Source organism: Callithrix jacchus, chromosome 15 (assembly GCF_049354715.1).
Source record: "Callithrix jacchus isolate 240 chromosome 15, calJac240_pri, whole genome shotgun sequence".
Taxonomy (NCBI): domain Eukaryota; kingdom Metazoa; phylum Chordata; class Mammalia; order Primates; family Cebidae; genus Callithrix; species Callithrix jacchus.
Genome location: NC_133516.1, coordinates 50,781,308 through 50,805,838, shown reverse-complemented (window position 1 = coordinate 50,805,838; position 24,531 = coordinate 50,781,308). Strand labels below are relative to the sequence as shown.

Here is a 24,531-nt window from a genome sequence, read left to right as displayed (position 1 = left end):
TTCCCAACGGTTCCCACAAGGAAGCCTATGGGGCCTTCCCTTTCCCCTTGAAAAACTGCAATTTACTCCCTTCAGCACATGGCATCCTCAGTGGGATGGGCAAGGCCATCAACCTGCAAACATGCATAGAAGGGCCCATCTTCAGATGCCTCTCTGGGCACAGCAGGACCACTGTTATCAAACAGAATAAATAAAAGGGGAAATTACTGCAGCCTTTCCACCTTTGCTTATGCTGAGAAGCAGTATAGCTTTATGATTATTTTGTTTGTTTTTGAGACGGAATCTTGCTCTGTTGCCCAGGCTCAAGTACAGTGTCACCATCTTTGCTCACTATAAGCTCCACCTCCCAGGTTCAAGCGATTCTCCTGCCTCAGCCTCCCCAGTAGCTGTGATTACGGTGTGTGCTACCATGCCTGGCTGATTTTTGTATTTTTAGTAGAGACAGGGTTTCATCATGCTGACCAGGCTGGTTTCAAATTCCTGACCGTAGGTGATCCGCTGCCTTGGCTTCCCAAAGTGCTGAGATTACAGGCATGAGCCACTGTATTCAGCCATGATTACTTTTTAAACTATAAAAGTAATACCTCTTGTAATGAGTTCAAACAACACAGAAGTATGCAAAGTTTTTTTTTTTGTTTGTTTGTTTTCCGAGACGGAGTTTCGCTCTTGTTACCCAGGCTGGAATGTAATGACGCGATCTCGGCTCACTGCAACCTTCGCCTCCTGGGTTCAAGCAATTCTACTGCCTCAGCCTCCCGAGTAGCTGGGATTACAGGCACGTGCCACCATGCCCAGCTAATTTTTTTTGTATTTTTAGTAGAGATGGGGTTTCACCTTGTTGACCAGGATGGTCTTGATCTCTTGACCTTGTGATCCACCCACCTCAGCCTCCCAAAGTGCTGGGATTATAGGTGTGAGCCACTGCGCCCAGCCGCAAAGTTTTTTAAAAAGTCTCCTTCCTCTTCTCCAATTCCATGTTCCCCCAAGGATAACTGCAATGAACATGTGTGAGTCCCTTGCAAGACTCTTTTTAATAAGTGTAAGTATGTCACCCAGGCTTAAGTCCAGGAAGATGATCCTAGCTCACTGCAGCCTTGCTCTCCTGGACTTAGGTGATCATCCTTCCTCAGCCTCCCAAGTAGCTAAGACTACAGGTGCATGCCACCATACCTGGCTATTTTTTTCCATGTATATGTTATAATAGTGTGTGTGTGTGTGTGTGTGTGTAGTTGTACTATATATATACTATATATATATGTGTGTGTATATGTATATAATATATGTTACTGTCTTCTGATTGGACATCTGGCTAATATTTAAATTTATTTTCTGTAGAGACAAGATCTCACTATGGTACCCAGATTGGTCTTTGATATGGTTTGGCTGTGTCCTCACCAAACCTCAACTTGATTTGTATCTCCCAGAATTCCCACATGTGTGGGAGGGACCCATGGGGAGGTAATTGAATCATGGAAGCTGGTCATTCCTGTGCTATTCTTGTGATAGTGAATAAGTCTCATGAGATCTGATCGGTTTATCAGGGGTTTCCACTTTTGCTTCTTCCTCATTTTCCCTTACCACCACCATGTAAGAAGTGCCTATCACCTCCCACCATGATTCTGAAGCCTCTCCAGCCATGTGGAACTGTAAGCTCGATGAAACCTCTTTTTCTTCCCAGTCTTGGGTATATCTTTATCAGCAGCCTAAAAACGGTCTAATACATTAAATTGGAATCACTAGAGTGGGGCATTGCTGAAAAGATACCTGAAAATGTGGAAGCGACTTTGGAACTGGTGAACAGGCAGAGATTGGAACAGTTTGAAGGGCTCTGAAGAAAACAGGAAACTCTGGGAAAGTTTGGAACTTCCTAGAGACTCGTTGAATAACTTTGCCTAAAATGCTGATAGTGATACGGACAATAAAATCCAGGCTGAGGTGGTCTCAGATGGAGATGAGGAACCTTTTGGGAACTGGAGCAAAGGTGACTCTTGTTTTAGCAAAAAGACTGGTGGCATTTGCCCCTGCCCTAGAGATTTGTGGAACTTTGAACTTGAGAGAGATGATTTAGGGCATTTGGCAGAAGAAATTTCTTTTTTTTTTTTTTTTGAGACAGAGTCTCTCTCTGTCGCCAGGCACCAGGCTGGAGTACAGTGGCATGATCTTGGTTCATTGCACCCTCCGCCTCCCAGGTTCAAGCAATTCTCCTGCCTCAGCCTCCCAAGTAGCTGGGATTACAGGCACGTGCCACCACACCCAGCTAATTTTTGTATTTTTAGTAGAGACGGGGTTTCACCATGTTGGCCAGGATAGTCTTGATCTCCTGACCTCGTGATCCTCCCGCCTTGGCCTCCCAAAGTGCTGGGATTACAGGCGTGAGCCACCACGCCTGGTGGCAGAAGAAATTTCTAAGCAGCAAAGCATTCAAAATTTGCAGCCTTACTATGTGATAGAAAATAAAAGCCCATTTTCTGGGGAGAAATTCAAGCCAGCTGCAGAAATTTTCATCAATAGCAAGGAACCTAATGTTCATCCCCAAGACTATGGGGAAGATGTCTCCAAGCCACGTCAGAAACCTTCGCGTCAGCTTCCCGGCGGAGGCCCAGGAGGAAAAAGTGATTTTGTGAGCTGTGTCCAGGGTCCCCGAGCTGTGTGCAACCTAGGAATTTGGTGCCTTGTGCCCCAGCTACTTCTGCTGTGGCTGCAAAGGGCCAATGTACAGCTCAGGCTGTGGTTTCAGAGGGTGGAAGCCCCAAGCCTTGGCAACTTCTATGCAGTGCACAAAGTCAAGAATTGAGGTTTGGGAACCTCTGCCTAGATTTCAGATGTATGGAAATGCCTAGATGCTGGGGCAAACATTTGCTGCAGGGCCTGGGCCCTCATGGAGAACCTCTGCTAGGTCAGTGTGGAAGGGAAATGTGGGGTTGGAGTCCCCACACAGGGGTGTTGCCATAGTGGAGATGTGAGAAGAGGGTCACCATCCTCCAGACCCCAGAATGGTAGATCCACTGACAGCTTGAACTGTGCGCCTGGAAAAGCTGCAGGCACTCAACACCCACCTGTCAAACCAGCCAGGAGGGAGACAGTACCCTGCAAAGCCACAGGAGCAGAGCTGCCCAAGACCATGGGAACCTACCTCATGCATCAGCGTAACCTCGATGTGAGACCGGGAGTCAAAGGAGATCATTTTGGAGCTTTAAAATTTGACGGCCTGTAATCCCAGCTACTCGGGAGGCTGAGGCAGGAGAATTGCCTGAGCCCAGGAGGCGGAGGTTGCGGTGAGCCGAGATTGCGCCATTGCACTCCAGCCTGGGTAACAAGAGCGAAACTCCGTCAAAAAAAAAAAAAAAAAAAAAAAAAATTTGACTGCCCCACTAGATTTCGGACTTGCGTGGGCCCTGTATCCCCTTTGTTGTGGCCAATTTCTCCTATTTGGAATGGCTGTATTTACCCAGTACTGGTACCCGCACTGTATCTAGGAAGTAACTAGCTTGCTTTTGGTTTTACAGACTCATAGGCAGAAGGACTTGCCTTTTCTCAGATGAGACTTTGGACTGTGGACTTTTGGGTTACTGCTGAAATGAGTTAAGACTTTGGGGGACTGTTGGGAAGGCATCATTGGTTTTGAAATGTGAGGACATGAGATTTAGAGGGGCCAGGAGCAGAATGATATGGTTTGGCTGTGTTTCCACCAAATCTCAACTTGAATTTTATCTCCCAGAATTCCTGTGTTTTGTGGGAAAGACCCAGGGGGAGATAATTGAATCATGGGGCTGGTCTTTCCCATGCTATTCTCATGTTAGTGAGTAGTCTCAGGAGATCTGATGGGCTTATCAGGGATTTCCGCTTTTGCTTCATCCTCATTTTCTCTTGCTGTTGCCATTTAAGTGCCTTTCACCTCCCACCATGATTCTGAGGCCTCCCAAGCCACGTGGAACTGTAAGTCCAATTAAACTTCTTTTTCTTCCCAGCCTAGGGTATGTCTTTATCAGCAGTGTGAAAGTGGACAGATACAGTCTTGAACTCCTGGCCTCAAGTGATCTTCCCACCTCAGCCTCCCAGAGCACTGGGATTACAGCCATAAGCCACTATGCCTGGCCAATATGTTTATATTCTTATGGAAAATATACTCTCTGTCTCATCTGCCACCTTAATATTATCTCCAGAACATCTTTCTAAGTCAGTACATTTAGGGCTATCCTTGCTGTAGGTGTTACGTGGTGTTCTATTCAATAGATGTTTTGGAAGTTGGATCCGTGCTTCAGTGCATGTATTCATTATTCATTTCCCGCCCCCACATCACATTTAGTTTTGTTTCCAGTTCTTTACTATTTACTGAAATGCGACTGCAAATACATATGTCCTTTCAATATACCTGTATTTTCACATGCTCATCCTAGCATTTCGGTAGGACAGATTCCTGTAAGTGAATTTCTAAGTCATAGATTATGTGCATGTTTAAATTTGAGACATACTAAAGGGGATTTTTTGTCATCTGGAAGACTATCCAAATATTCTTCAACATGAGTGTAGGAAGAAGCCCCTCCTTCCCTCATGGTAGATAATTTGGATTTGGGGAACATGGAAAAGAAGCTTCTGGTGGTGGTTCTTACTAAATAATGTATGACTTCCCTGAGGAAGGATCAGTCAGGATTACTGTATTTTATTATTAAAATTTTCTTTCAAACATATCTTATTTTATCTGAAGTATTTTATCTCAGGAACCCATCTAGAATCACTTCTTTTAATTGCCCTTTATTTATTATTAAGCCAGAACAGGGACATTTCATTTTAGATGGTGTTGAGAAGGGCCTTTATTAGAATGGCATTGGAGGAACATTGAAGGAAGGTTTTCTGTTTTTTTTTTTAATCATCACATCTAACAGATCTCAGTAACTTTGAAATAATTGTAATATGTGCAACATAAAATTTTTAAAATCTGAGAAAAGAATGCCATAAAGGTAAAAAGACGTGAACATAATGAACGTAATGTATAACTAACTATAGACCTTGAATGTAATGCTACAATGCATATTTCTGAATTCTATTGGCTGAATTTTTTAATCTAAGTGAAACCACTTAAAAATTAATTGATCTTCCTCCTCTTAGCTGATGGAGCTCATAATTAACTACTTTTCAAAAAAGAAATGAGGCTGGGCATGGTGGCTCACACCTATAATCCCAGCACTTTGGGAGGCCGAGGTGGGCCCATCACTTGAGCTCAGGAGTTTGAGACTAGCCTGGCCAATATGGTGAAACCCTGTCTCTACCAAAAAATATAAAAATTAGCTGGGTGTGGTGGTGTGCACCTGTAATCCCCACTACTTGGGCAGCTGGGGCAGGAGAATTGCTTGAACTTGGGAGGCGGAGGTTGCAGTGAGCCTGGGTCATGCCAGTGCACACTGTAGCCTGGGTGACAGGGCAAGACTCCATCTCCAAAAAATAAAATAAAATAATGCATGTGGTAAATATACTAGAAAGAACTAGTTCCCACTGAGAAGCAGCTGTCAGATCGAGCTGGCAGCACAGGCTAGGTTGAATCCCAGCTCTGTAACTCAGCTACTCTGCAATGTAGGCAAATGACTTAAAATTGTACCTCAGTTTCCTCATCTGCAAGATAGGGAAAATGATATTATCTACTCATTAGGCTTGTGGGTGGCTTAATGTACACTAGTAATGTCAAGTGCCCAAGAACAGTGCCTGGAACACAGGAAGTGTACAGGATGCTATTATTATTATATAAAGGTGTTATTGACACCGTTAATATTAGTGGGAAATTGTCACTTTTTATTCACTAGTCAGTGGGTGGGGGGACATTTCATAGAATTACATACATTATCAAGTTTTATTTTATTTGAGACAAGGTCTTGCTCTGTTATCCAGGCTGGAGTATATGCATGATCATAGCTCACTGCAGCCTTAAATTTCAAGGCTCAAGTAATCTTCCCACCTTTGCCTCCCTAAGGGGATTACAGGCATGAGCCACTGACGGGTTTATATTTTTAGTGTTAAAACTTTTTTTTTTTTGAGACGGAGTTTTGCTTTTGTTGGCCAGGCTGGAGTGTAATGGCACAATCTCGGTTCACTGCAACCTCCACTTCCCTGGTTCAAGTGATTGGTTCGCCTGTCTCAGCCTCCCCAGTAGCTGGGATTACAGGCACATGCCACCATGCCCGGTTAATTTTTGTATTTTTAGTAGAGATGGGGTTTTATCATATTTGTGATCTGCCTGCCTTGGCCTCTCAAAGTGCTGGGATTATAGGCATGAGCCACCATGCCTGGCCAATGTTAAAACCTTCAACCCATTTTCTTGTTCTGAAATTTTGATCCAAAGTGTATTTCATTCACCCTGATGGCTTTTGCACACTGAGCATAATAGAATGTGTACAAACGGTGACATATGTATGTGTTGTATGAATAATTTAGGTAAGATGTTCACAGGAAGAAACCCTGAACTACAGCTTCAAAGATGTGAGAAGAAAAAGTGAAGGTAGAAAAATGAAACATTGTTAATGGCTAAGAGTATAACTGTGATAATTATTTCTGATGATATTTCATCAGATTAGGCATTTGCTCAGGCCCAAGATGAAGATCCATTTTGCCTATATGAATTTTATGAACTTGTGTAGGATTGTTAGTTTTTAACACTAACAGGCAAATTCAGGTATTTTGTGGCATCTTTGAAAAGTCATGTTGTAGGCTTTTATTGCCCTAAAACCTTGTTTTGTTTCTGCTTTCAGAGTTCTTACGGATATGGTGACCTATTCTCTGACACATGGAATGCATTTACTGATTATGACATTATACATTTGAAAACTTACGATTCCAAAAGGGTACTGGAAATTTTCCTGAAATGTCTGAATGAACGTCTGTTGTGTGCAGATGACTCGCTCATAAACATTTATTATGAATTCCTATTAGCCATCACCACTGATTTCTGAATTTTCTTTATTATAATTAGAATCCTCGGTGTTGGTAATCATGCAGCCTTTGAAAACTTTTTTCTATAATTTTTCCAAAAATATGAATTCTGTTCTCTTTGAGTGAAATATTGTGCTATTCATACAATCTTAATGCCAAATGGAGATTAATTAAAATCTATTTTTCAAAATTATAAGTGCTATTTTGGTGTGAAGGGTGCAGATTACATCCTCTTATCTTTTAATGTATCTTTGTTCTTAGGTATGTTTTAAAGAAGCTGTTTTTTCATTACTCCCCCGTATGAGGTATGGGCTGTTCTATAATACTCCTCTGGTAAGCACAATTAGCATTTATCTTTATAGACATTAGTCTTGATAGATTTTAAGATAACATTTATATGTAACCTGACAGTATCTTAAATTGCAACACAGAGTATTCACTGTAATATGAACTGGTGTTTTTGTTTTAGATATCTGGCTGTCAAAATACTGGACTATTCAGGGCATTTTCCCAGCATGTACTACACAGACTAAACATCACACAAGAAGGACCCAAGGTAATGGATACACTGGATTCTGAGGTGGGCTTGAGTTTTCTTCCCTAATAAAAATCAATACTATCTTTTCAGAAACAGAAATAATCAGGAGACTATGTTTTTGTGTTAACATTTTCTGGGGAGGCTAAGACAGGTAGACCACTTGAGTCCAGGATTTTAAAACCAGCCTTGCCAACATGGTGAAACCCTATCTCTACAAAAAATAGAAAAATCAGCCAGATGTGGTGGCATGTGCCTGCAGACCCAGCTACTCAGGAGGCTGGGGCATGAGAATCGCTTTAACTTAGGAGGCAGAGGCTGCAGTGAGCTCCAATCATGCCTTTGCACGCCAGCCTGGGTGACAGAGCAAGAGTCTGTCCCCCCAAAAAAACCAAAAACATTTTTTGACCTAGAGTCCTCTGAAACCAGGTGTCAAAACCCTATGAAAGAAAAGATAAGGGATATTACAAGAATGCTTCCTCCTGCCTTCCTTTCCCCCTTCATTGGCTGTATCTCCCTCACCTCCCCAAATCTTCATCTAACCTACACATCCCCTGCCAAGAAATTCACCCACCCAGCCAAACAGATAATGTGATGAGCTGGTTTTTGCCCTCAGTAGCTAAAGTGGATACGTTTTTATTCCCTGAGAATGGTGAAGGAATCAGGCTAAAAAAGAATAGTTCATTAATGTATCCTGGTTGAGTTTCATCTCTTTGTGAAATTACATTTTAGGTTCAGATGTTCATTCATCTACCCAGACATTTACAGTGTTATTTTGCTGTTTCATTTTGATTACAGGATGGAAAAATTCGAGTCACCATTCTTGCACGGAGCACGGAATACCGGAAAATCCTAAACCAAAATGAGGTTAGTTTTTGGTATGCGTCTTTAATGCCTTCATAGTGAATTTGCCTTCCCAGGACCACTGTGCTTTGTTTTTTTTTCATATTACATTAAAAGCTTCGGTTTAAAACTATTAGTTTTGAGAAAAGTTTGATGGCCTATGTCTAGTTCATTTATTGGATTTGAATTTCTAGTAAAATTCACCAAACCACCCATGGACAAAGTAGCTTTGCCTTATAGTAAATGTGAATCTGCATCAACTCAGCATGGGAAAAGCTATCTGAATCTTGCCTTTACTGCAGTAGAGGGCATCTGGACAAATGAGTAGCAAAAATGCAAGACTTTCTTTTGCATAGTTGATGCAAAAAATGGCATCAATCCTGTGGTATCAGTGGCAGATTAAGTTGCAAGAGTCTGTCCTCATACGTGACTATGTCTTAGAAACTGCATTTCAGGCATCCTCACTCATTTCAGTAGCACCAACTCATAAATTATATTTAACCTCAATGAGATCACCATCCAAGGCTACTACCTACAACATCTTGGCCTGTAGATAGCCTCACAGTAGTAAGAATTTATTCCACAATAATTCATTGAGCAACTGCTATGTGCCAGGCCATGTTCTAGGCCCTGCCCTCATGGAGCTTACACTCTAGAGGTGAGAGACAGATAAGAAGCAAGTAAAGAAGTCTATAAGTATGGTGATGTTAGGCAGTGATAAGTGCTTCGAAGGATATGAACCAGGGCGATATCATAGAGACTGGGGATGTGGGTGGAAAGAGGTTGGCAGTTAGGTGAGAGCATTCAAAGAGGCGCTGCTTAGACTGAGACCTAATCAGAGACGAATCTATCAAGAGAAAGAGCCTCCCGGGCAGAGGTAAATGAGCTGTCAATATTCTAGAAACAGAGAGAATACCCCAATATGGCTGTAGCATTGTGAGAGAAGTGGCGTGATATCCAAGCACTCAGAGAAGTAGGGCATGGTGCATGGAGGCACAGATCATATCAGCCTCCTAGACCTTAGTGGGAGAGCGATTTTATTCCCGTGTAGGGGAAAGCCACTGTGAAATTGTAAGTAGGCTGTTGTCGGTAGAATGTCTCTTCCTCCTCCCTGCAAAAGATGTCCACATCCAAATCCTTGGAATCTGTGAACTGGTTAGGTTACATGGCAAAGGGAAAGTAAGGTTGTGGATGGAATTAAGGTCCCCAACCAACTAACCTTAAAGTAAGGAGATTATCCTGGATTATCCCCAAGAGCCCAGTAAAATCACAAATGGGCCTTACACTCCATACACCAGAGAACTTTTGCCTCTGCCTGGACAACTCTTTTCTTCACTGGATTCTTCTCATTGATCAGATCTCAGTTCATCATTTCCTTAAAAGTGTGAGAGGGAGGCAGGGAAGAGAGTCAGAGAAGGAGATATAAGGGAAGTGGGGCCAGAGATGCCATGTTGTTGGCTTTGAAGATGGATGGGGCATGCCTCGAGCCATGGAGTGTGGAGGGCTTCTAGAAGCTGGAAAAGGCAATTTTCCCTTCTTCTCTGGAGCCCGTGGAAGGAACACAGCCCTGCTGACATCCTGATGTTAGCCCAGTGAGACCCATGTCAGGCTCCAATCCTGCAGAATTGTAAGGGGATAAATTTTGTTGTGTTAAGCTGCTAAATTTGAGGCAGTTTGTTACAGCAGCAAATGGAAAACAAATACAGAGGGAGAGACATGAGTTGACATTTATTTTTAAGTCATTCTGCCTATAAGAGCTGAGAGCATGAGATTGATCAGAAACTGTTCTTGTGGCCCAGGGAGAGCGTTTAGCTAAAGTAATGACAGTAGAGATGACACGGTAGGCAGATTCAAAATATATTTTGGAGATAGGATCGATACTTACTTTTGGAGTATAAAAGTACATTCACGTTAGAGAAGGCCAGGAAAGGTATCAAGGATCAAGTGCGACTCGAGGCTTTGAACTTAAGCAGGTAGGTGGGAACAAAATGGAAAATAGTAGGAAGGAAGCGGGGGAGTTAGGTTTTGATGGGTAAAATATTTTACATAGACTAATTTGGCTGCCTAACAGGCTGATCAGAATTATGTAATTAACATCTCTTCCTAAGACCCATATGGATTACAGAGGACATGAACATATGGCATAATGAGGTGTTAATTGTAAGCTCTGTGGATGTAAGAAATGAGCAGTGTGTGTGTGGGTGTGTGTGTGTATTTGTATGTGTGTGTTTAAAGACCTAGAAATAAGAACATATCAAATAGTGCACTGTTGGGTATACAAATGGGAAGCCTCAGTAGCCAACAGGTCAACAGTATATGTTGATATAGACCATATATTGAGTGCTAATTGGGGGTCAAGCATATTATTATTGTTTTATTTTTTTACTTTTTTGAGATAGAGTCTCGCTCTGTCACCAGGCTGAAGTGCAGTGGCACGATCTCAGCTCACTGTAACCTCTGCCTCCTGGGGTCAAGTGATTCTCCTGCCTCAGCCTCCCAAGCAGCTGGGACTACAGGTGTGCGCCATCACACCCAGCTAATTTTTGTATTTAGTTAAGACGGGGTTTCACCATCTTGGCCAGGATGGTCTCGATCTCTTGGACCTTGTGATCTTCCCACCTCAGCCCCACAAAATGCTGGGATTACAGGCGTGAGCCACCGCGCCTGGCCCTAAAGCATATATTATGTGCTCCTTTTGTACATTATGCCTCCCAACCCTCCCAGCAAACCCATGAGGTAGGTATTGTGTTATTGTCTTCTGTTCTAGACAAGGACAGACAACCACTCAGGCACAGTGGTTAAAAAAACATGCCTAAGGTCACCCAGCTGGTGATTAGAGTAACAGGGGCATGAGTGAAAGTAGTCAGGGACTGAAACTGCTTTCTTAGCCAGAGTATGCTACTGCTAAAACAGCAAATAGACTTCAGAGGAAGTGGAATCTACCCCTGACCCCTGTCCATCAGGAAGGGGCAGGCTAAGGAACAGCATCAGGTTGCTGCAGAGAAGTCTAGTAGAAAGATATAGTGCTGGTAGGTGCTTCAGTGCAGGGTTGAGGCTTTCAGATCCAGTCGTGCACCTTGCCCAGATGATGGCAGCCAAAGGTGAAATTTTATCATTCAGCCCCCAACTCCAAGCCAAAGAGCACCCAGCTGGCTGCTTCTCTCCTGAGGATTGAATGTCACTAGAAAGACAGCTCCTGGGCAGGGAAGAAAGCATCTTTGGCTATACTTCGATTAATAAATAGTTAACACAACCCAAATGGCCTCATTAAATCATGGCTTGTGGAATCCTGCCCAACTTCAGGGTTTGAATAGCCACTGGAAGGGTTAGGGCCACCTTTCTTGTGCAACTAGAAGTGAAAAAGGGTATGCTTTCCCTGAGACCTTTTTATGTGGGCAATCTCGTTAAAAGACCAAGGCTTATACCATCTGACTAATTCTCTCCTGTAAAACAGTTCTAATCTTCCTATCCCTTCAAATCTTTGTAAGAGTTCAGAAGCTATCTGGAGAGAGAAATTTCCATGTCATGATTCTGTGTGTGTGTGTATGTGTGTGTGTGTGTGTGAGAGAGAGAGAGAGACACACACACACACACACGGGAGGGGATTAAATCTTGGTCATTGCTTGTTGCTTTCTGTAGGCAGGACAATAGAGTACACTGGTTAGGAACACAGGTTCTGGGGTCAGAAGACCTAGATTTATTTTTGTCTGTGCATTTGGGAGCTGTAAGATCCTGGAAAAGTTATTTTACTTCTCCAAGCCTATCTTGTCTAATTTGTAAAGTGGGCATAGTACTAATACTTACTTGATATGACTTTTTTTTTGAGACGGAGTTTCGCTATTGTTGCTTAGGGTGTAGTACAGTGGCACAGTCTCGGCTCACTGCAACCTCCACCTCCTAGATTCAAGTGATTCTCCTGCCTCAGCCCTCCAAGTAGCTGGGATTACAGGCATGCACCACCACACCTGGCTAATTTTGAATTAGCCAGGATTTCACCGTGTTGGTCAGTCTGGTCTTGAACTCCTGACCTCGGGTGATTCACCTGCCTTGGCCCCCCAAAGTACTGGGATTACAGGCATGAGCCACTGTGCTCAGCCATTTGATAGGATTCTTACAAATATTGAATGAAGTAAACCTAATGACACACTTAGAAATGCCAGCACCATTTACGTGCCCCGTCAATGATACTTGCAACTGTTGATATTGCTGTTGCAGTGTTGTGTATGCCACAAGGCAACATGATACAGGTGCAGAAATTTCTGAGTGGTGCCGATATCCAGTGGCCTAATTGTGAGGGACACAGAGAACCGTGACTGTATTTTTGATAACAGATTAACAATGCTTTATTACTTTTTGTTTGCTAGAAGAATAATTGTTTTTCTTTCTCTTTTTTTTCTTTTTTTGAGACAGAGTCTCGCTCTGCCACCCAGTCTGGAGTGCAGCGGTGAGATCCCAGCCCACTGCACCCTCTGCCTCCTGGGTTCAAGCGAGTCTCCTGTCTCAGCCTCCCAAGTAGCTGGGATTACAGGCACCCACCACCACGCCTGGCTAATTTTTGTATATTTAGTAGAGACGGGGCTTCACCATGTTGGCAAGCTGGTTTCCAACTCCTGACCTTAGGTGATCCACCTGCCTTGGCCTCCCAAAGTGCTGGGATTACAGGCTTGAGCCACCACACATGGCCAGAATAATTGTTTTACTATGTAGAAGTACTGAAAATGTTTTTCTGCCAAGACCTTAGTATTTTCAGAGGATGAGGTTCAAAGTGCTAGTGGGTTGTCTGAAATGAGATAATGGGTGGGACAAAAACTCTGAAGGTAAAGTCTGGAACATTTTGGGTATTCTAGTACCCAAAAATGTATGGGCAGATCACAAGGTCAGGAGATGGAGACCATCCTGGCCAACATAGTAAAACCCCATCTCTAAAAAAATAAAAATAAAGAAAGTTGAGGGAATAATAAGCACTTGGTAATAACAACAGTTCATGGTTAGTGTATTTCTGTGCTTAGCACTTTGCTTCCATGAATTTTCTCCTTTCAGCCTCACAACAACACAGTGTGTTGGTATCTGAGGGAGGTAGAGTCATGTGTTCACAGGTGAAGCCTGGATTTGAATTTAATGACTGTTCAAAATGATTGACCCAAATGATATTTATTATTTATTTTCTTTTTATGTTGTTGTTACCAAATGATATTTAATATCTGAAATATTACATGCAAAAAAAGAAGAAATTTTAGGACCCATAAAGGAGAGTAAAACAGAAGGGAAAGAAGGAAAAGAAATGCTAAATGTTTCTCTTTTTTTCCCAGCTTGTAAATGCACTGAAAACAGTATCTACATTTGAAGTCCAGATTGTTGATTACAAGTATAAGTAAGTAATAGCTAATCTCAGCAGACACTGTCAGCTTTTGCTTGGATGAGGTCAAGGGGGTGAGAAAGCATTTTTCCAGTGGGAGCTGTTGGTATTTGTAGGCTCAGAAGGGATAAGCAGACACTGTAAATGAATGAAATGGGCAGGTGAGGGCCTGGGGAACAGGAGCAGTTACTTTTCAGCTTTCTGGGGCCTGCTGTTGTGACTCCATCTCCTTACTCAAAAGAAGTGATGAATTCAGATTTCCATTTACAATTTCAGAGCTTTTTTTGGCAGGGGCTGGGGGACAGAGTCTTGCTCTGTCATCCAGGCAGGAATACAGTGGCACCATCTCGGCTCACTGCAACCTCCGCCTCCTGGGTTCAAGCAGTTCTTCTGCCTCTGCTTCCCAAGTAGCTAGGACTACAGGCATATGCCACCATGTCTGGCTAATTTTTGTATTTTTTTTTTCTTTGAGACAGAGTTTTGCTCTTGTTTACCCAGGCTGGAGTGCAATGGCGCGATCTCGGCTCGCCGCAACCTCCACCTCCTGGGTTAATTTTTGTATTTTTAGTAGAGATGAGGTTTCAACATGTTGGGCAGGCTGGTCTTGAAGTCTTGACCTCAAGTAATCCGCCTGCCTCTGCCTCTCAAAGTGCTGCAATTACAGGAATGTGCCACTGCACCCAGCCTAAAATTTCAGAAGTTTAAAAAAATTGACGGGCTGGAAGTGGTGGCTCATGCTTGTAATCCTACCACTTTGGGAGGCCAAGGTAGGTGAATTGCCTGAGCTCAGGAGTCCAAGACCAGCCTGGGCAACACAGTGAAACCCTGTCTCTACTAAAAAATACAAAAAATTGGCCAGGCATGGCAGTGTGTGCTTGTAGTTCCACGTATTCAGCAGGCTGAGGCAGAAGAATGGCTTGAACCCGGGAGGCAGAGGTTGCAGTGAGCCAAGATCGTGCCACTGCACTCCAGACTGGTGACAGAGTGAGACTCCGTCTCAAAAAAAAAAGGCAAGTAGTTTTCCCTCCTAGCTGCCAGATTTCAACATCTGACTTCAAATTATGTATGTGGGGATAATTTGAGTGTCCGAATAACTTGAGATTTTTAAAAAATTGCATAACATGTTTACATTTCTTTTAAAACTCTAATATAACTAAAAGGCTTAGAAAGACAGAATATGTCTATTATTCACAGTCTGGGTAATTTCTGTTGCTAGAATTCCATCTTCCTGGTAAAAGTAGTACATGCTTCTGGTTGCAAAAGTCAAGCAGTATAGAATAGATCAAAAGGAAAAGTGAAAACTTTTGTCTCCATGTCCACCCACAATCACAGCTGTGTTTTCCAAATCTAACACTAAGAATGCTTTTCAGGTAAAGGAAGTATATATTTCCCAGCAGTAGGAGAAATATCTAATGTAGATGACAGGTTGATGGGTGCAGCAAATCACCATGGCAAGTGTATACCTATGTAACAAACCTGCATGTTCTGCACATGTATCCCAGAACTTAAAGTATATATAATAAAATAAGTATATATATCCCAGCACGTGGGTATCTAATATAGATAAATGTAATTTCAGAGAATGTAAGCATGGGAGCTTTGCACTTCATTCATCATACGTTAATTCATTTGTGCAATAAATCTCTAAACTGTGGACCCATGAGCTAGTCACCAGGCTCAGCAGTAGGAATCCCATTATGGAGGATGGCATAACTCTCATCCTGGGGATCTGAGACACTGAACATAAATAGCAGTCATAAAAACAACTATTTATTGAGATGTATGTTTATGCTTACTTGCTTTATCTCATCCCATGCTTTCAACAGTTTTCTGAGTTAGCACAGCTCGTCCCATTTTACAGATTATACTGTGCTGCACTGGCTACCTTCAGTGTTGCATAAAGAAATGAGTGAGCCAAGACGGGGCTCCCACATCAGTCCCAAAACCATTCACTGAGATGAGGTTGGGAAGGAATGGAAAGAACTGGGAAGGGCACCTCTGAAGCTGTATTATTGACTGGTTTTAAGGATGTGTTGGAGTTTCTCAGATAAGCCAGAATGACAATAAATTCATAACTTGCCAGTCTGTGGGAAATGTTAGTAACATGTTAGTGTGGGGATTGGTGAGCACTGACCACAGGCGTTTCCACAGCTGGCAGCTCCAGGGGTATGTTCACCTGGGCGAATGGCATCAGTTCACATTCCTGGAGAAACTGAGGCACCTGTTCTCGGTGCGATACACATACCCACAGAGCTGTCTTCCTTTTCCTATGCAGAGTTTTTGTTGTTAGCTGGTGTAAACAGGAATTCACCTTCCTTTCTTAGATCCAAAATAATTGTGATCATTTATTTTTCTTTACTTTGTGTAAAGTGGGGCTGAAAGATCTCATTTCTTTCTGTTTATTCGGAGTGTCACCCTTACTCTAGCATTTCTCCCTAGCCTCACCTCAGTGAACTCTTTTGGGACTGATTTTTGGTTGAAAGTTTACACATCTGTCAGTGTCTTGGATTTAGAGAACACTTGTACCATCCTAACATGCATAAAACTGTGGATTTGTCTTTTGCAAAGGCAGGATAGTGCCCTGGTGGTATCTGAGATCGTTTTGGGTGTACCCAGATGGCATTAAAAAGCTTAAATCACACTAGGAGAAATTTTTTTTAAATCCTTTTGTTATCCAAAGGAAATAGTTTTTAATTTAGTGCTAGTGTGTCACAACATCTCTTTAACACTTGCTAATTTCTCTTTTTCGTGCAGAAAGCAGGCTTCCGGCTCCGAGCTTTGTCTTGCAATAGTATATACCTCGATTTGAATACTACTGAGTTTGATTATATTAATTTTTACAATTTTATTGATGTCATGTGTCGCTGATTTTCCATTTAAAGTTTTCTTTAAAAATAAATGTAAGCCTAAAAGGATAGGTGACCTTACTTAGAAAAAATGTTACATTATTGGCCAGGTGCTCACGCCTGTAATCCCAGCACTTTGGGAGACAGAGGCAGGCAGATCACCTGAGGTCAGGAGTTCAAGACCAGCCTGGCTAACATGGTGAAATCCCATTTCTACTAAAAATACAAAAAAATAGCTCAGCGTGGTGGTCCATGTCTATAATCCCAGCTACTCGGGATGCTGAGGCAGAAGAATTGCTTGAACCTGGGAGGTGGAGGTCGCAGCGAGCTGAGACTGTGCCATTGCACTCCAGCTTGGGCAACCAGAGCAAAACTCTGTCTCAAAGAAAATATGTTAAATGATTAAGAAATTGATGTATTAATTGCTAGAGTGCACTTGAAATTGGCAAAAGTGGTTCTTAAAAATGGAATGTGGTTTTAAATGGGAAATACACTTTTATAAATAGCCTTACTGTGAATCATGAGCCAACCTGATACTTCTCTCTTTTCCCCATCTCTCTTGTGTTATTCTGTATGTTTACAGAGAACTTGGGTTTTTAGATCAACTAAGGATCACACACAACACGGACATATTTATTGGAATGCATGGAGCTGGTCTTACCCATTTACTTTTCCTTCCAGACTGGGCTGCTGTATTTGAACTGTAAGTGTTTGGGGGCAGTTTTACACTGAAGCAGCTGATAATGCTTTTTATGCATGCTAAGGCTTTCATTCTGAGCATCAAAAGGCTTAATATTTAATCATTCAAAAAGAGAAGTCACATCAGATAGACATCTGGAAAGAAAGAAGTCCCAAAGCTAAAAATATAAAGTCTGCAGGCTGCCATTGCACTTAGTAAGCAAACTACGCCTTCTTCTTCCCATCCCCAGCATGATAGGGAAGATGTGAATCTGTGGTTTCCTTATTCTGAATTTGTTCCTGCATACCTCCCAAACCGTGAGCTTCTTCTTGCAAACAGTGTAGTTATCATGTTAAAAGAGAGCATTTATTTCTCATGTATAACATAGCTCCAAAACACAAGCCAACCACTTCACTTAGTGCTTGCTGATCCCATGCATAGGGAATCGGAGGCCCTTGGGTGTAAATGATTTGCCCAGGCCACACCTTTAACTCAGTGGTTGGTTTGTGGAGACATGGCCTTCCCTCTTGTAATAATTCTGCTCTTCACTGTTTACAATAACAAAGACCCGGAATCAACCCAAATGCCCATCGATGATAGACTGGATGGGGAAAATGTGGCACATATACACCATGGAATATTATGCAGCAATCAAAAACGATGAGTTCATGTCCTTTGGAGAACATCATTCTCAGCAAACTGACACAAGAACGGAAAATGAAATACTGCATGTTCTCACTCATAGGCGGGTGTTGAACAATGAGAACATATGGACACAGGGAGGGGAGCACTACACACTGGGGTCTGTTGGGGGAATAGGGGAGGGACAGTGGGGGGTGGGGAGTTGGGGAGAGATAGCATGGGGAGAAATGCCAGACATAGGTGAAGGGGAGGAAGGCGGCAAATCACACTGCCACGTGTGTACCTATGCAACTATCTTGCATGTTCTTCACATGTACCCCAAAACCTAAAATGCAATTAAAAAAAATAAATAATTCTGCTCTTGACATTGTGCTCTATTTTAGTTCTTGAGACACTAATAGCAGTTACTGTTACCTCTTTCCCCCTATTCTGTCTCAATATTTGGATTCTGTGGTTTCATTTTAAAAGTGATTTGACTCTGTAAACAGGAGGCTATTTAGGAAAAAAGTCATGAACTTCCAATGCCCTGCAAAACATTTCAAAAATACATACGGTATATGTACAGAAATAACCAGATAATGGATTCTATCTCTATTATTTCTCCTATATAGAGAGAAGGAAGGATGGAAGAAAGGAGAAAGGAAGGGAGAGAAATGTAACTTAGAAAACTCAAGCCTTAGAGTCTTTGGACCTGGGTTCAACTTTTTCATCCTTCACTATCTAGTTATGTGACCTTGAAAGTGTTACCTACCCCCGCTTGCCACTTTCATACATTTAAAGACAGAGGTGTTATGAGGTGGTATCAAGTCCATAGGCAGCAGGTCCTATTGAATATGGTCAGTCTTCTCCATTCCGTAACCCTATATTGTTTTTTAAAAGTTAAGTTTATTAGTTCAGAGAGTATTTTTAAATTCTCTTCCTCAATCTTGTTTACTGTCTTCCTCAGTCTTGTTTACAACCTTTTGCAAGGACATATTTGGGAGATGTATTTTATGTTCACAGAGAGTTGTTGATTTGGCAAAAACCTTGGACAAAAGCCTCATGTTGTGACACCCTTGTGTCCTTAGGTACAATTGTGAAGATGAACGCTGTTACTTAGACTTGGCCAGGCTGAGAGGTGTTCACTACATTACTTGGCAAAGGCAGAACAAAGTCTTTCCTCAGGATAAGGTAAAGTTGAATCCCAACACTCACCTTGCTTCATTTTTGTTTGGTTTGAAGTATCCAATTACTGATATGAAAAATGGTCATTGAACATCAGTGCTGCAAAGACAAACTGTTCTCTGGAATAGTGAATTGTTGTATTTTATATTTGCAAGTAGGAGAAAAAGGAGAATTAAGCACCCTGTATCTTTAATGTTGTAAAGGCAGCTTCATGGAATTTGAGCTTAGAAAGATCTATTAGAGTATATACGGAGGGGATCAACAAGCTACAGCCCTGTGGGCAAATCCAGCCCATGACATGTTTTTGTAAAGAAAGCACAGTCATGCCTGTGTGTCTATGTATTGTCCCTAGCTGTTTTTGCACTTCAGTGACAGAGTTGAGTAACTGTGACTGAGATCTTAGAGTCAGCAGAGCTGAAAATATTTATCATCTGGCCCTTAACAGAAAAAGTTTGCTGGTCTCTGATGTAGAGTATAAATTAGTTGCCTTAGCCAAAGTAACATAATTTTCTTGCTGTAGAGAAAACCATGCCCTCAATGAGTTAATGGCTTCGTGTTTTGGTTTGTTTTCGCAGGGCCACCATCCAACCCTGGGGGAGCACCCAAAGTTCACCAACTACTCTTTCGATGTAGAAGAATTTATGTATCTTGTCCTTCAGGCTGCAGACCACGTATTGCAACACCCAAAGTGGCCGTTTAAGAAGAAACATGATGAGCTATAAATATGTTGAGTCTGTTTGCAAAAAGAGTATTTAAACACTTCAACACCCAGACTTAGAATTAAATCAGTAAGGCAACCTGTTATTCCCTATCCCCAAGTTACCTTTTCTATGCCAAAACATACCTTCAGGATATTATGTGTTTTATAGACATTAAGTGTTTCGTGTGGTTTTTGTGTCATTGCTATTTACCAATAGCAATAATTTTGCACTGAAAACTTTGTATAGTTCAAAAATTGGGCATAGACTCCCGGGTATAATTGAACTTTCTTTTCTTTCTTTTTTTTTTTTGAGACAGTCTCACTCTGTCACCTAGGCTGGAGTGCAGTGGCAGGATCTCAGCTCACTGCAACCTCCACCTCCTGGGTTCAAGTTCTTGTGCCTCAGCCTCCCAAGTAGCTGGGATTACAGGCGTGCAACATCCAGCCCAGCTAATTTTTGTATTTTTGGTAGAGACAGTGTTGTGCCACGTTGGCCAAGGTGGTCTCAAACTCTGGGATCAAGAGATCCTTCCACCTTGGCCTCCCAAAGTGCTGGGATTACAGGTGTGAGCCACCATGGATGGACTTGAACTTTCTCTTTTTAGGGATACCAAAGTTTTCAACTTTAGAATTTGTAAATGTTTTTGTAGAATAGTATATGATTGTAATTCCAGAGTATTCCAACTTGTTTATGATATATTTGGGTAAATTTACAGCTGCTCTTTTATTTTCCATAATCTGGTTGTAGCACCGATTGTGATAGGAAAGGAAAACATGCAAAACACACACACACACACACACACACACACACACACACAGAGTTGTGATTCTCAGTACCAAGCTATAGGACCATGTTACATAGATCAGAGTTTAGTCAGCTCCAGGTGGTATGCATCAAGAACCTGAATCAATCATGCCACTATATTTATTTATATTTACATGTTTCATATTTGAATCACGTTTTCCTAAAATGTAGCAACTACATGTGATAAAAGCAAATTAGAACATTCTTTAGGACTGTTTTGCATAACTTCTATCTGGTTTCCACTGATTCCTTCTTAGCCATGGAGAGCATTTAATGATTAATTTATATATGAAAATGTTTTCCATTTTATGTATTTGTAATTGCCTATACCAGTGCATATGCATCTACCTCTGTTGGCATGAAAGTATTCAAGTCTTTGATTTCAAAAACTTCAAGTTAGCCTCACGAAGAGAATTTTTCCCTATAAAAAAGTAGGACCAAGAAAAAACAAAAGACATGTGGCTTGTTCAATCAAAACGAAAAAGAAGCCACAAGAAAGTGTCATTGATTAAAAAGAACATGTAGCCCCACTCTTTGAATGGGATGCATTTCTTACTGATGATGAACTTTCAATTTAGTAGTCAGAAGCCATGGATTTATTTTACTGCACAATGTAAAGTTTACATTTTCTTGACACTTGAGCAGTCCAATTTAGAGACTGGTTACTTCTATTTTTTAAAGTAGGGGGGTAGAAAATTACAGCATAGCTAAATTTTTAAAAACATTTTAGAGTTGGAAAAAAATGCCTCAGAAAAATGACACACAAAATATCTGGACCTTTATAGAAGATGTTTGCTGACCCCCCACTTTAAAGGATTTAAAAAGTCTTTTAGAATTGAGGACTATTTATTAAAATACCTATAAAGAAAATAGTGAATCACTGTAGCAATAGCTTTGATTCAGATCTCAAAAACGTATAAAAAGAATATAAAAACAACATGTTATGAATTTTTAAATGACAAGAATTGCAACTGTGCAAAATACTGAGTAACCACTGGGAAAATATTTCAGATGAAAGGAATGACAAAGGCATGTTGTACGTTGTGTCAGCAAGGCACCGACGTCTGAAAAATGATCTGAAAAAAAAGGTTTCACATTGGTCTTCTTACCTCATTTTAAGAAGCATGTGGAAATGGGATGCTATAGACCAGTGGAAATATCAGAAACTGAGAACAATTTTATAATAAAACTGCTATATTTGAATATTTTGCATTTAAAGAGAGAATACATTTTATATAAACAAAAGTACATTTGACACTTTAATTATGGAATTAACTTTATGAGACTTTTTGTGGGAACAAAAGGTCTTCAAATTGTAAAATGTAAAGATTGCTCTTTTTATTATGTCTTTAAAAGGGATGCATTTCATTGTATGTTTTGGGTGTGGCTTTGAAATAAATCGTTTTATATTTTATTTGAATATCAGAACGATTTTTAAAGTTTTCTGCATTGCAATATTTCTATGCTTGCTTTTTTGGCAATCTGGTAGCTCTTAGGTTATAAAAATTAAGTACATCTCTGATGAATAATTCAGTTTGAGCAAAAATTATATCTTTTATTTAGCAATTTATTATATGATGCTTCTATAAATGTTATGTATAATCACCAAAATGACATAAGAATGATGGTTCCTAAGCTTTCAGATTCCACATTCACAGTCTTGCATTTATTTAGGGAAGTCTTCCATTCCACTTTAGGGAAGTTATGGGACTTCCCTGAAGATCACAAGCCTTCTGACTCCACATTCACAAACTTCCGTTCGTTTATTTGCTTTCTTATTCAATAAATATTGATTGGGCTGCAACTTTGTATCAGTTACTATTCTAAGTTTTGGGAATATAGCAATGAAAAGAATAGATAAAAGCTTGGCCGGGCGCGGTGGCTCACGCCTGTAATCCCAGCACTTTGGGAGGCCGAGGCGGGTGGATCACAAGGTCAAGAGATGGAGATCATCCTGGTCAACACGGTGAAACCCTGTCTCTACTAAAAATACAAAAATTAGCTGGGCATGGTGGCGCGTGCCTGTAATCCCAGCTACTCAGGAGGCTGAGGCAGGAGAATTGCCTGAACCCAGGAGGCGGAGGTTGTGGTGAGCCGAGATCGCGCCATTGCACTGCAGCCTGGGTAACGAGCGAAACGCCGTCTCAAAAAATAAAATAAAATAAAATAAAATAAAAGCTGTTGCCCTCATGAAGCTTACATTCTGTGGAGACAGACATTAAACAACATAAGATGTACAGTGTGCCAGATCCTGATACATGCTATGGAGAAAACCAAAGAAACAGGGATGTGGAGTCCGGTGGGGTGGAGTCCTGCACACTTAAGTAGGGGGTCAGGGAAGTCTTCATTGACTCAAGACTAGAAGGAGGTGACTGACAGAGTTATGCAGTGGTAATTGGGCAAGGAGCATTCTGGGAAGCTAGAAGAGCATGTGCAAAGGCCCTGAGGCAGCAGCATGCCTGGTATGTTTGAGAAACACCAAGGAAGCCAGTGTGTCTGGTGTGATCAAGGGGCAGAGGAGTAGATATTGCAACAGCAGTGCAGACAGCTAGGTTCTGATGAGTTGGAAGCCATTGAAGGGATCTTAGTAAAGGAGTAAAGACCTGCCTTACCTCTAACAAGCTAACTCTAGCTGTTATGCTGAGAATAGGATGTGGAGGGATGTGTTAGGTCATGTTCTCTGGAAAACAGACTATGGGATGAAGATTTGAATGCAGATAGTTTTTTTTGGGGGGGAGGTTCTCATCTTCAACCCTTATGAGGATGTGAGGGGTCCAGATTTGGGCAGAGGGGGAAATTGAGGGGAAATGCCAGGTGAGGCCTCAGCGGGGCACTGTAGAGTGAGAGTGATCCTTCAGTGAGGTCCCCAAATGAGGCAAGAAATACACATAACAAGTTCGAATACCGGCCATCCCAGGGAGGCATGGGGCCTTAACAAGGCCACTCCCTTCAGCTGAGGGCAAGGCCTAGTGAGGAGCTCAGCTGTGACCCATCAGTAGCCAAATTCTAAGCAATATGGGGACTGAGTGCTTCAGTCTGAAGGGAGTTCAGCGGCACATTAGCCAGTGGGTAAGGGTAGTGCCGTTTAGCTTGTCCTACTCTCCCTCCTGCTTCCTGTCAACTGAAAGTTAGATCTAAAGTCTCCTTAAGATTCAGATTTGAGGGGCAGGGCATGGTGGCTCATGCCTGTAATCCCAGCACTTTGGGAGGATAAGACGGGCAGATCACATGAGGTTGGGAGTTCCAGACCAGCCTGACCAACATGGAGAAACCCCATCTCTACTAAAAATAGGAAATCAGCCAGGCATGATGGTGTGCCCCTGTAATCCCAGCTACTCGGGAGGCTGAGGCAGGAGAATCACTTGAACCTGGGAGGCGGAGGTTGCTGTGAGCCAAGATCGCGCCATGGTACTCCAGCCTGGGCAACAAGAGTGAAACTATCTCAAAAAAGGAAAAAAGATGCAGATTTGATGTCTATTTTTAAGGAACATTTATAGTTGATACCATGTACTTCACATTGTAGAAGTCTAAGGGACGGGTCAGCACACTGTACAGGGCTGATAGTGAATATTTTAGGCTTTGTGAGCCACATATGGTCTCTGTTGCATATTATTATTTGTTGTCCCTCTCCTGCATTCTTAAAAACATAAAAATCATTCTGCTAAGACGTTTAACTTTGCCAAAGTCACACAGCCAGTACCAGATGGATTGGATATAGGGCTTTCTTTGTCACGGAATTTTGAGTTAGATAGGGATGTTTACATGTCATGTAGGAAGGAAGGAAGTTGGGGAGGAAAACAGAGGGAGGAAAGAAGGGAGGGAGGGAGAGAAGAAGAAAGGGAAAGAGAAGGAAGATACTAGTTGAGGGGTATAGAACATGGAGAAAACAGTCCTAGATTTGGGACTCTTTTTGTTTACAAAACAATTTTTTTGTTTCGTTTTTTTAGTTTGTTTTCACACAGGTCTCCCTCTGTCACCCAGGCTGGAGTGTGGCAGTGCCATCATAGGTCACTGTAGCTTCGAACTCTTGGGCTCAAGTGATC

The 24,531-nt window shown here is 41.8% G+C and overlaps 1 protein-coding gene across 25 annotated transcripts in view; it reads left to right on the top strand.

Annotated features, from left to right (window-relative positions):
• The window catches only part of EOGT (EGF domain specific O-linked N-acetylglucosamine transferase), a 42,166-nt gene extending 20,264 nt beyond the window's left edge, over positions 1–21,902 (top strand). For 12 of the 25 annotated variants that reach the window (XM_035276085.3, XM_078351457.1, XM_035276081.3 and 9 more), the window contains 8 exons: positions 6,738–6,830; positions 7,180–7,251; positions 7,388–7,474; positions 8,252–8,320; positions 13,606–13,667; positions 17,082–17,201; positions 18,887–18,989; positions 19,559–21,902. In XM_035276085.3, the coding sequence (XP_035131976.1) occupies positions 6,738–6,830; positions 7,180–7,251; positions 7,388–7,474; positions 8,252–8,320; positions 13,606–13,667; positions 17,082–17,201; positions 18,887–18,989; positions 19,559–19,705 (753 nt within the window). In that variant the 3' untranslated portion in view covers positions 19,706–21,902. Of the gene's footprint in view, positions 1–6,737; positions 6,831–7,179; positions 7,252–7,387; positions 7,499–8,251; positions 8,321–13,605; positions 13,668–17,081; positions 17,202–18,886; positions 18,990–19,558 lie in introns of all 25 variants that reach the window. The other 13 variants (XM_035276083.3, XM_078351453.1, XM_035276077.3 and 10 more) reach the window with 3 other exon arrangements.
• Positions 21,903–24,531: the final 2,629 nt, after the last annotated feature.